General features: G+C 41.6%; 1 protein-coding gene across 1 annotated transcript in view; it reads left to right on the top strand.

Moving 5' to 3' along the window:
- Window positions 1-12,766, top strand: part of VCAN (versican) — a 101,302-nt gene that overhangs the window by 33,228 nt on the left and 55,308 nt on the right. Inside the window, exon 6 of the mRNA XM_053969042.1 lies at window positions 1,982-2,275. Within this exon, the coding sequence (XP_053825017.1) occupies window positions 1,982-2,275 (294 nt within the window). The remainder of the gene's footprint in view (window positions 1-1,981; window positions 2,276-12,766) is intronic.

Genomic DNA, 12,766 nt, shown 5'->3' with positions numbered 1-12,766 from the left:
CACTAAGTATCTCTGCCTTAACTGAGTGCAGATGACAGCTCAGAGGAATAAATAGCACTAACTATAATGATGCTCCATTTACATCATTTAATGTATGCTCCATTTAATACAAGCTCCATTTGGAGCCAGTGATCCAAATCACTTGATGGAGAAATTGCTTTTCTAGTACTTTTGCACTGTTTACCCATTTTCCTGTGTATTCTATGAGTTTCCCTCACAAGAAATGTTGTGGGATTGTCTGCAATTAGTTTTTTGTTTACGGAAGTCACAAAAATTCATCGTTCTTCTTCACTTTTTTCACTTCCTCATCTAACTGGACTGATATCTGCTGTATAATTGCAATTAAATTGCATTTTAACTACTAGTTTTCATATGCACCATGGCTGCTGTCAGAGGATCAGTGAACAGTCCTCAGGGCAGAGAGGGCTGCTCTGGAGAGGCCTTTCTTTGCACCCCTGTTCCATGGTGCTGCTTTTGGGACGGGGCTGTGGGATAACTGCACCCATCACTCTGGACATGGCAGCAGAGCTGGCGGGCAGATGCAGAAGGATGTAACAAAAAATGTTCATTTTCTCTGTGGTCTGAAGAGCTGAGTGAGCCATTCTGAGGACAAATGGCTCTTTGCTTCCCTTATCTGTGTCCCTCTCCAATAGACACGCTCTGTCCCTCTTTCTCCAAGCTGGGAGCTGCACACAATGTGCATAAAGCAAGTTACACTATGGGTTTGGTGCTACAGCTGTAATAACAAATCAGAGCCTCTACCTAGGAGGAAAAAGAAACCTGGCACCTTGCCTCCTTTCACACTTGCATTCCTTTCAGGCCCCAAACAAGTGTAATATTGATCTGAATGAAAGTGCTCGGGGTGATGTAGTTTCTGTCTGCATTTTTCTGTGCTCCCTTCAGACCTGTGCAGGGGTAAGACAGATTGCATGGCTAGTGTGGAAAAGCAAGTGTTTTCCTGCAACAGTGGCTGTTGTGTCCTGACCTGCTGTGGCTGAGGGAGGGCATCGCTGTCTTGCAACAAATATTTTGAATTTGTGCTGCTGGTTGGAACACCAGCACCTCATTTTAGGTCTGGCTGGTTTCATTTGAAGTCTAAGGAAAAAGTGGAAAAGGATCAGTTTACTGCCTCATTCCCAGGACATGAACATGAGAGGCTTGACTTTTCTTTAGGGTGTTTGTGTGAATGAGGCAACCAAGACAACTGCACAATGGTGATTTACCTTGGAAGCAAAATATTAGACGTGCTATTTGCTTTGTTTTAGTGTCCAACTGGATGGCTATTGCCTACAAACTGTTATTCCTTGGAAGCTGAACTATACTATCAACATTCTAGACTAATTCAGCTTCTCCACACAAAGAGGGCTTTGTGCATGCAACATGTCTTGTGCATTTCCTCACCTTTGTTTCCAAATGGGACAAGAGGAAGACTGATGGAAATGCAACATTAGATGCTGCTCTAGAGCAGCTGGTGAAGAACATTTCCTGTTTTTTGAGTATTTGAAGAGAGATTCTAGCAATGCCTAAAAGAGCCAGGTAGGGGGCTTGCAGAAGTAGAAGATTTGCTTTATGGAAACAGTAAATTCTGATGGAATGGATTTAATTAACTCAGTTGAGCTGCAAACTCTACTCTAACTGGGGTTAGAGTAGATCCTCACAGAGGAGGTCACAGTGGAGCCTCAGGGCTGCTGTTACCTCTGCTAGAGACCAAGGAAGGGACTCAGTGTCCAGCCACAGTGTACTTGATGGCAGAAAGTTTGCTTATAAATGCTCCTGCTTTGTGGCAGTTTAACCTTCAAGTTCAGGCCTGGAACATTTGGTTTACAGCTATCTGATTATTTTTCTCTTTAAGGAAAAAAATACTCGTGTTTTGGGAAAAAGTCCCCAACCTTGTAGGACTCTGGAATTGATTGATGGTGGAACGCGCTACTCAGCCTTTGTTACTTTTTTTTTTGTTTTTTTTGTTTGTTTCCTCCTGCAGATGAAGTGGTCCACGTCTCAGCCCCCCAGAAGTTCACCTTCGAGGAAGCTAGGGAGCTGTGTGAGGAGCGAGGAGGTGTCCTGGCTTCCGTGGGGAACCTCTACGTGGCCTGGAGGAACGGCTTTGACCAGTGTGACTACGGGTGGCTGGCGGACGGCAGCGTCCGGTACCCGGCCTCCGTGGCGCGGCCCCAGTGCGGCGGGGGTTTACTCGGGGTGAGAACCCTGTATCGCTATGAGAACCAAACAGGCTTCCCTTACCCCGATAGCAAGTTCGATGCCTACTGCTATGAACGTAAGCATTTATTGTTTTTCCTTTCTCGGTGGTGATTTGCAGCATGCTTGCCGCGAGAAGCGGTTCCTTTGTCGCGCGTTTTGTTGCGGTTCTTGCGGCTTGCGCGGGTTTTTAGAAACTAAAACATTGTTGTCTTAAAGTAACTTTGTCAATGTCTTAAAGTAGCATTGGCAGGTGAAGACAGGCAGAGTTTTAAGGTAAGATTTCAGCCTGAGCTGTGGTTTGACCGTGAGTCTGTGGGTGCTCCATATTTTGGTGCCTGAGCACACCTTGGTGTCTTTGCATCCTGTCAGTGGACACAAGACAGACATTCAAAGCCCACCTGGGCATGTCACCTCCTCCAGGTGACTCTGCCTTGGCAGGGGGCTGGACTAGGTGATCTCTGGGGGTCCTTTCCAACCACATCTATTCTGTTGTTCCGTGATAAATGTCCTAAAGGTGGACAAGAGTGGATATTCTGTCTCCGATGATGGCAGCAAGAGAAGCTGTTCACGCGCTGTGTACAGCGCTGACCACTTTCAGGTCTCTCAGATGCCAGTAATCTGGGGGCTATCTCTGGATCCCAGGAACATTGTCCCATCACTTTCTTTCTCTTTCTTACTCGGTGTTTCATGGGCCAGTGGGTGTTCTAAATGGCCTTTCTTACTGCTGCTTGTTTCCCTCCTGGTATTTTCACAGGCACTTCAAGTGTTTGCCACATTCACATGGTAGACTTCACCAATCTAAACCAGATGTGATCCACACCTGTCAGCTTTCTTTTGGGGTCAAATATTGCCCTGTAAGCTCATCTGTCTTCAGTGCCAGCTGCCAGGCTCTGCTATTATGGTGCAGCCTCTCCTTGAAAAGGTTCATGTTGTCTCAAAAAGTTCACCAGCTTCCCAGCTGAATATCCTGCTTCCCTGAGACTTGCAGCCTCAGCACAGGGGGGGCTGGACAGCTCAACTATTTCCCTGCAGGCCTCTCTGTCCCAGGAAGTTCCTTGTTGCAAAGAGCATGACTGACATTAACGTTGTGTTAAAAGTTCAGAACTTGGTCATTAACCATGAATATTTAGGTTTTTTGGACTCAGTCCAGTGACTGTAACTCAGAACTACTTGAAATGTGCAGTTTGTACTGTCCCCATTTTTGTGGATGATGAACTTACTGCAGCTGCAGATCTTTCCAGCTCAGGCACTGAAGAACCCATTTATGAGCAAATCTTACCCTTTGAGAACAAATCCCGACATCTGCTGCAACATTATGGTCTGGCTGTTCTCAGACACTGTTGATTTGTTGTTTTAATTTTCCTTTATAGTTTGTGGGTATGATGTTCCAAAACTTTGCATGTGGAAATAGTCCTAATGGAAGTGGTTACAGAAAAAGGACTTAAGTTCAGGAGTCTGTGCTCGAATCTGCAGAGAAGCATTTTGTCATATCACTCCTTCTGTTCCTACTCCAAATTGTTTATGACCTGTTTAAAGTGTTGTGGATAAAAAAGACTTTAATGAGGGTGTATTTCATAAGTCCCTCTAAAAGACTGGGGTAAGAACTGAACATTTTGCCTGTAATCTAGTCTTTAGTTAGGACAAATTCCAACCTGCTGTTTGTTTTTGTGAATTTCGCTACTTTCAAGCAAGATGTGCCTTTACAATGTTCTTTCCAGAAGTTTTAGTTAGCACGGTTTGTGGTGGCATACCATTTGTTCTAAAAGTGACCTTGATTGGTACTGGGTTGTTGCCTTTTATATAAAGGCTTTTCCTGCAAAGTCTTGCCCTTGGTATATAAAGAATAAATATTTCATCACTTTGCAGCCCAGGAATAGACAGTTCAGGACAATCAAACTTTTTACAAGAGAAAAGAAGACTAAACAGAGCCAAAACAACTTGGTGGAGGCTGAACAGCTCTCCAGCACTTTTAATTACAAACAACAGAATATCAGAATTAATTAAACACTGCTGGCTAGAGGACTCAGGTTTTGCCAGATGCATCTGCCTGTGTGCAGGGAAATGCAGGGGTGTCATGCTGTACCCTCCTTCAGGGTGCCACAAATTTCAGAAGTTACTGAAAGCTCTCTCTCCCTCTCAGAAGGTGCTTGGGATCTCACAGGAACCAGCTGTGGCTCCTCACTGCTTTTGCTAAAAATGATTTATGCGAGTGGTGAGTAATGAGACTCCCTGCCCAGCATCCTGGTCCTCCACATCTCAAGCAGCTGCCTGGTGCAGTGGCTTTAGAGTGAGTCACTCTCTCCCACTGGGGCCTTGGAGCCAGTCCCTTCTTTGGGGCAGAAAAAGGGAGAGGATAAAAAAAAAAAAAAAAAAGGCTCTGCATGAGAGCAGAAGGCTTGAATTTAAGCCCTTTGTTTCAAATCATCCTTTGCCTGGAACTTTCTTCCGAAATTTCCCATTATCTCAGTTTCAAAGTTTCAGTCCACCACAAAATCTGTTGTTCCCCCAGCTCTGCCTGTTTTGGGGCTGGCATTAAGCTCTCACGATGATTCCCACAGTGCCTGACAACAAAACTCTCCTGCCCGGGACCTGGGCTCTCAGTGTAACCCCAGCCCCCTGCTCACAGCTCTCACTGTGTGTCTCACACCCCATGGGTGTTTCTCCCTCCTCACCTGGACCTGCAGCCTCGCCACAGCACCTCTGTGCTTATTCAAGCTGTTTCAGTCTTCACAAAGACAAATTCTGCCAAATTCTGGCAAATTTGAGTAAGGGGATATCTCCTTCCTCATCCCTGCTCAGGCTCCTCACTCCTGTTTCGTGATTATGAGTCTCTCTGCTGGAAAATCTCAAAATGTTACTTTTAATTTGTGTCTTTAGAAACCTCAATCCGTATTTTGAGCATTTTGCTTGCTTTTAAAGAGGAATCATATTCATTGAAATGCATGAAAAACACAGGGAGTAAATTCAATTTGAAAATTATATTCACTAGTTTCAGCGGAGCAGCCAACCTGGACAACTTTTAAAGTACAGTTAAGTTCAGGATTTTAACTTCAGCAGTGTTATGGATACAAAATTACATTGTGTTAAGTGTCTTGACTTTATGAAAATAAGAGTGGCCCAGACTAATAATACATGATTTAAAATCAAAAAGCCTTGTTAAAAACCCATGAAACTTTCTCCCCTTTGATCACAAGTGCTTTTCACTCTTCAAAAACCACATGGGTCTAAGTTTCTGAAACATTATCTGTGTGCTCCAAGGCTTTTGCCAGACCTTTTCTTTCTTTCTTTTTTTCTTTTTTTTCTTTTTTCTCTGAGAGATACCTAATCATGTATCTAATTGGGCCTGAAAGGGTTTCATCAGAGGGAAAGTTTTTCAAGTGTTAACATATAGGACTTATATTAATGTGTTTAAATTAAAAAAAGAAAATAGAACAGCTGTTTCTGTGCATTTATGCTAATTTGTAAGAGATGAAAACATTTCATCATTAAGAAAATGATAACTATAATTTAAAATGTATCTTTTTAATAGATACATATTTAAGAATTAGTTATTTCAAAGAGCTATAGGGGATTTACTTAATCTTGTACTTCAGCTTCCCAGTCTCTCCAGGCCTAATTCATAGGACTTTGTAGAAATCTTGTCATAGACTTCAGCTGACTTTTGATGGACCTTTTTATACCACAGCACCTGTAGAACAAATTGCACTCCAAAAAAGCACTAATCAAAATGCATCCAGGTTTTTAACTTACATACCTGCAACAAAGCTGAACTTGATGAGTTCTGTACACAAGAGTGGTTGGATTTTTTGAAACATAAATCCCCTTTATTCTGAGAAACATTGATATATTAAAGCTGAATTCTTTCATAGACCTGTATTGGTTTTGGCAAATCTTTCAGCAAAACATTTTTTACTTTGACTCAAAACACGTGTTGACTGTTTCGCTCTGGATTTGCCCATTCCCTTTCCCATTTTCCTCTCTCATTTTGACTTTGTTTCATGCACCTTTATTGCTTCTCTTTTGTTATACCACTTTGGTTTGGCATCGCGGCTTAATTTTAGCTGGAGATTGGAAAATTCCAGTTCTGGGGTGGTGTTGCCATGTGTGTTCTTCAGGAATGGAGTCCATTTGATTGTTTCAATGCAGCCCGTCGAGAGCGGATCCAAGTCTGCCACTGCTTGGGGCTGAGGGCCTCTTGCTTTGATGCTTCATCCATCTAAAGCTCAAAATCACAGCGCTACTTGGTAGGAGAAATATAGGAAATTATGACCTCCACGGAGCTTTGAGGCGTCCTACACCACGACGGCAGGCTCAGCCTCAGGAAGCATCCACAGTGCTCCTCTTGTCCGGCAGCAGGGAGGATAAAGACTGCTAGGCACAGCTCAGAAGCTGGCAGGAAAAGCTTCGTCTTCCCCTTCTGCTGCATGTGACTTAGCTTGGGAAACCTTGAATAATAGCTGGGCAGCTCTGTCCTTCTCCACAGCAACCGTCGGTAGCTGCGTGTCCCAGCTATTTCCTGGATGAGGGAATTATTTCCAGCCTGATGTCAGGGGCTGTGTTACGGGAGATCTGTGGATTTCTTGATCACTTTGGGAATGGACGCAGAATAATGAAGACATAGGGCGTGGTGACGCACGAGGAGCAAAATTGCCAGCCTGAAGGGAAAAAGAAAAAAAAACCCTAAAAAGAAATTTATCTCCAAAGAAGCACGGTGCTGGGCAGTGTGCTCCAACATTTCAGAGTCCAGTATCAGAATGGGGAAATGCCTTTGGGCAGGAGAGGATCCCAAAGTCAGGGCACTGACCACAGGGTGTGCAGGGCTGCTGGCTCTGCTCAGGCCACCTCTCTGTGAAGGTGAAGCTGTGCAAAGAGATCACCCCCAGACAACCATGCTCCAGCCTTTTTATTATTTTCCTAGGAAAGTAGATTTATGTTCTTCTCTCAGATACGCCGTTTGTCAAGTCCCCCACAGCTGCAGAGATCCCTGGTAATTTCTTGGCCCAGGTGTGGCTGTAGTAAATCTCTGCCTTTCTCTGCTGGGCTCATGGTGACCAGCACACCGACCACTCCTTGCAGCGTCCTCACCCCACTCTTCCTCAGGGGCTTGAGAGCTCAGTTAGGCCATGCTGAAAACTGCAAGAAGACCTCAATCCACTCCAAACCAGCCCATGCTGTTCATCTCAGCAGTATCTCACCCTGAGAAGGAGGGGGAGGATGTGGTGGCTGGGGGCAGCTCAACCTTTCAAATGATGCGTAAAGTAGGAGCAGAGATTTATCAACCTGACTGGTATATGAGGAGCAGCTGTTTGGAGCACCATGGAGTGCTGGGGAGGAGATGCTTCTTTTGCCTGAGCAAGTGAACTTGCATTTGCATGAGTGATTCAAATCTGGGTCCTTTAAGAACAACCTCTAAGTGCGAATATTGTGGCCAGAGGGAGAGAGGAGAGAGAAGAAGACACAGTTGGAGGCATTTTCCTCTCATTGCCTCAGGTCACTGGATAGGTCAGGTAACAAGGATAGGGTGAGGAGCAGCAATGTGAAGAAGTGGAAGGTCCACCCGTTTAAGTGTCCAAGAGCAGAAAACATGAATTGATTTTGCTCTTTGTCACCTTTGCTCCATTACTGCTGTGGGGTCTGAGCATCACCCATGGCACACAAGGGTGATTTCCCCCCTTTCACACCAGGTGTGGGGAGCAGAGCACCAGGAATTCTGCTGTCCGTTCTTACTCAAGTGACAATCTTGGCCCTTTTTCTTCTTCAATTGTTTTTTGCGGTCTCAAAGCAAAGATTATTGCTTTTATTTGGTGCTGGGTTACAAATTTAATTAGGAAGAGCTGACTAAAGAGGTTTGCTGATTTTTTTTTTTTTTGTCCTCTTTGGCAGTTTCATAATAAATAATGTGGAAAGAGAAATGCTTTTTGCTATTGTTCTTTTGTGGATAGATTGGCAGGTTATAATTTGTTCACAGAACTACACTTGCATGTGGGGAAACCAGGAGATAACATATCTTTCCCCCTTCAACCATCTGACTTCAGAAGTTATGAAATAGCAAGTGGTTTTACTTAGGAGTGTTTGTGTTCGCAGAGCTAAACGCGCTGCTGCCTCTCCTGTTTTGTTAGCTGGAAGAAAAGACTTTGGGCAGTGATGTGAAGAGGATGCAAAACTTTTCATTATAAGGTTTTCTTGCAAATAAGACAGCCCGATAGCTTTCAAATTTCTGGGTCTTTTTTAAGAATCTGGGTCTTTTTAAAGAAATTTAAAGTTTTCTCTGATACGGCACATGCTTTGTAAGCACGAATGGATCCTGCACTTAAATTTTCACATTTTTCTCATTACATTTGGCTTTTGATTTTGACGTCAAAGTAGAGTGTAGATGAGTGGGAGTATGCACCTGGAGTTACAGAGAAATTCTTACAGCTGCATGGTCAGATTTTGAATTCTGCTACCAAAAGTCTCATTATTTATGAACAAACTCCCACATCCCCTGTGCACCACGGCTTCTGGAAAGGCGTGAATGAGCAGGTACTGGATCAGTGCCATGAGCAGAGGCTTCTTGCTCAGTCTGTGACTCCAATTTTTTTTTTCTTCAGTTTTTTTTCTTTTTTTTTTTTTTTTATCTGTTCTTAATATTAGACTTGTTCAGCTTGGAAGGCTCTGCCAGTAGTTTAAACTCCAGCTGGCAAAAACTTTTGGACTCAGGGGAACATTCAGTGATGTCCTCTCTGCCAGGGTTGGTAGCAGGGAAGGAAGAGACACCAAGAAGAAACTTAACAAATTATCATATAAAAATATGTAAAAATTAAGCAAAGCAGCTCTCTGCATTGGCATCATGCTCAAATTGGGCACGAAGATTTCAAACATTAATTTTGAGTGTCTCAACATTATTTATATTTTGTAATAATTTATTTTGGCTGCAATTCACAGAAAGAATTCACTATTTCCAACTTTTGTTCCAACTTAAAGAAAATTTTTGTTGTTTTGGCTGTTAGCAATGACTCAAAGCAATCTCTGTCTATAGGGTCTATGTCCTTCCAGGTTCTTAGGTACATACCTAAATGTAAACAGATAAACATTATTTCTGAGTGCAGAAAAATTGCTCAAGTGGTTCGTGTTAGGTACATGGGTATATCTGGTAATGTGGAAAAATCAAGTATATAAATTATAATATATATAAATTTTAAAATAAGCATTTCTCCTCCATAAAGTACACTAATACTAATTAGTATTAGTGTATACATAAGTACACTAATCCCAAATTAAACAGCACAGAGCATACTAAAATTCTTATCTGGTAATTGCAAAGTTAAACCATGTCTGAAGTTGTGCAGTTTGGTTTCCTTGAAAAAATAGTAAGTTTCAATATTGCTCCACAATTTTGAACCCTTGTTTAAGTCATGGTGGAAAAGAAAAAGAAGAAAATGCTGTAGGGTAAAAGCATAAAAGAAATAAATAGGGACTGAAAAAGTATAGCATCTCTACAAAGTCATATAGCCCTTCCAAAAACAACTTCATGCATGTTGTTCAATGTAGAAGGAATCGATTAAAACAAACAAACAAAAAAATAGATAGTCTTTGATATGAGCAGCTGTTGGTGAGATAATTTGCTTTCTTGCTGCTAATATGTTCATGCATTTTATTAGGAAAATCTGTCTCATGTCCTGTACCAGAAGGAGGACAAAGGAGATAGCATATTGCATGCATGATGCAAGGAGTACAGTAATGCAAAACATCTGGGTGGAGTGGAGGACAGCTCAAACTGGTGTCTATTAAAAAAGCAACCTTCCCTTTGTTTATTCATTTTTTCTTTTCACACAGAAAAAAAAAAAAAAAAAAACCAAACCAAAAAAAACCAAAAAACATGGATATATTTCTCATTGAAGAAGAGCTGTCAGGTTTTTTTTTATCCACTCAAATAAGTTAGCACTCCTGAATGATGTGAGTGAAAAAAACTTGCATATAATTGTTTTGACAAAGTGACTTTAGAGTCATTCTGGTTGATTTTAACCAGAGCTGAATTTCACGCAATTTCCATAGGAGAAGATCTGGCTGTTTATCAATAAACTCTTAAAAAATATGGGCTCTACTACTTATAACACTCTATAAAGATAATATTTATTGATTCAGTTATTAATATAAGCAAACCAAATATGCTTGGTGTTTTTTCAGGTTGACATAACAAATGTGTACCTATTCTGTCAAGTCATTAGCAGATAATAAGTCATGAATAATAAATATCTACATCCCAGGCATAAATATGTGAGCTCTTGGGACTTCCAAGCATTTCTTGGAAATCTGGAAGCTGCGTAAGTGGTTGTGAGTAAGTGAACACGATTTCCCAGCAGCGATGAAATAAACTTACCTTTTTTTTTCCCACAGATTTAAAAAGTTTACCCACATTTCCCTCATTTTTGTCTAGCTCTGTTAGAGGGTATTAACGTTTTCATATTTATTCAGAGGGTGATCCTGATGGTCACTCAAAGTATGGCAGCTGGGGCCTGAGTGAGTGTTTGTGTTGGCTGCAAAACCAATTCCATCCACATTAAGGAAACTCATCCTGTGATTAGAAGGCAGAGATTGATAAAAAATAGCTGTTGAGGAAAACTGATGAATTCTTTGGTAGAGATTCAACAGCTACCACTCAGCAGTGCACACCACTTGTGTGCATCCTTCTTTTCCCAAGCCGTGAAGCAAAACTTGTGTGGTTTAAACCAGCCCCGTGCAAGCAGAGAGGGGAGGAAAAAGCATTTTAACTTAAAATAAATAAATAAATTAAAAAAAATATATATGTAGCTAAAGCCACAAAAAATTTTGATTTGTAGTAGGGAAAAAAATCTGCTCCTTTTTTTTTCTGCTGGCAAAGAACAACACCACTTCTAAACATAGCGACGTCATATTTTCTTGCCCTCACAATTTCCTTTTCACTTTCACTTCTCGCTCAGGAAAGCTGAAATATAAACCCTTTTACCTCATTTTCCTACTCTGTAATTCCAAAGTGTTCTTCTAGAGATGTTGAGCAGTCATCCTCTGACCAGTCCCTCCTGCTCCAGGGTGAACCAAACAGGTCTCTTGCAAAGGTGGCATTTTCAAAGCTGAGTGTGTGAAACTGAACAAATATTTGTGTGACCCTGAGTAGCACATGCAGAATTCATACCAGCAGCTATCAAAGGGGCACCCAATTAGCCATGGGTATGTGAAAAAGCCTGATTTGTGCTTGCATGTTGCTTATGCTTGAGTATAAACTGTAAAATAATGTAACTGTTTTGATTTCTCTGTGCAAGGGGAAGAGAGTTATTTGAACTATTACTAGATAACCAGGATTTTATTTTGCAAGAAGTTCTAGATGTAGTCATGTCTGTCTGGTAAACAGTGAGTCCTCATAAGCTCAGACCTTCAATACATTCTTTGTATGCTTAGTGTGATTTAAAAGCTGTATTTTGCTCTGTATTTGCATCTTTATAAGGCTTTTGACTCTCAGTCACTTAGCAGTTTACATGGGTTTAAGACATTCACATCTTCCACCCATCTGTTCCCATTGTCCTTCTGAAGATTACTGACCTGGCAAAACTGGCAGAAGGGAAGATGGTTCCAACCTGGGCTTTTCCTGAGGAAAACCTCTTTTCTGAGCACTCACTTTTTCCAGGAATTTAAAATCTGCTGACACACCTTGCAGTGTTAGCACACATTTCCTCCTCAGATGGCATGGAAATGTGGGCTAAAAGGAGTAGACAAGCAGCAAGGCCACCACGTTGTTTAAAACATCACTATTTGGCTCACTGGAAGGACCTTTCTTTGTGCCTCCTGTTCATCTAGGATAGCAACTCCCTCACCTTTCCCATCATCAAGAGGGTTCAGCACTTTGCCTTTGCATGTTCAGCACTCCCATGGAAGCATTTCTGTGTATGGAGGAGTTTCAGATGTGCATCTTTGAAGTGTTTTCAAAAGATCAACATCATTTTAGTAGTATTAAGTTTATGATCTTCCGGATTCAACATTCTCACCTTTCCCGACAATAAATTTCTCCCAGCATAATTTAAAGGCAGGGCAGCAGCAGTGTTTTCTGGTGGCATGCTCCATCCTGCTGCTTGAGCACACTCTACTGCAGTGAGGATTCCTTTTTGCAGTTTGTAATTATGTGCTGAAAATAAACTAAAGCATTATTTCACTCCCTTTATACATCTGCATCAAGCTTTGAAGAAAAAACTTATGGCTCTCCTCATTTATTTATCTTGAAATAAACTTTTATGTCCCCAGATCAGTACCTGGCAGGCTGATGGTCACTCATGTGACACAAGGACTTCTAGGGATAATTATATAAACCACAAATATGATGAATATTGCCATTTTTTTTCACTTCATCTGACTTTAAGTTAGGCGTTCTGCAGCTTTACAGTGTTTTGTTGCATGTCATTCAACGCTCCAAAGAACTGCCTAAAGCCTTTGAAATTTGCACTTATTTTTCAGCGTGGCATTTAGTTTTTGTTGGGAATGTTCAAACTAATGAACCAGAGTAGCTCGTGTACTGACTGTACCTTTCTTTGTTTTGCCTTTTTTTTTTTTTTTTTTAAAG

Source organism: Vidua chalybeata, chromosome Z (genome assembly GCF_026979565.1).
Source record: "Vidua chalybeata isolate OUT-0048 chromosome Z, bVidCha1 merged haplotype, whole genome shotgun sequence".
In the NCBI taxonomy this organism is placed as follows: domain Eukaryota; kingdom Metazoa; phylum Chordata; class Aves; order Passeriformes; family Viduidae; genus Vidua; species Vidua chalybeata.
Note: the sequence above shows the minus strand (reverse complement) of the source record. Positions and strands in the feature narration are given on the sequence as shown.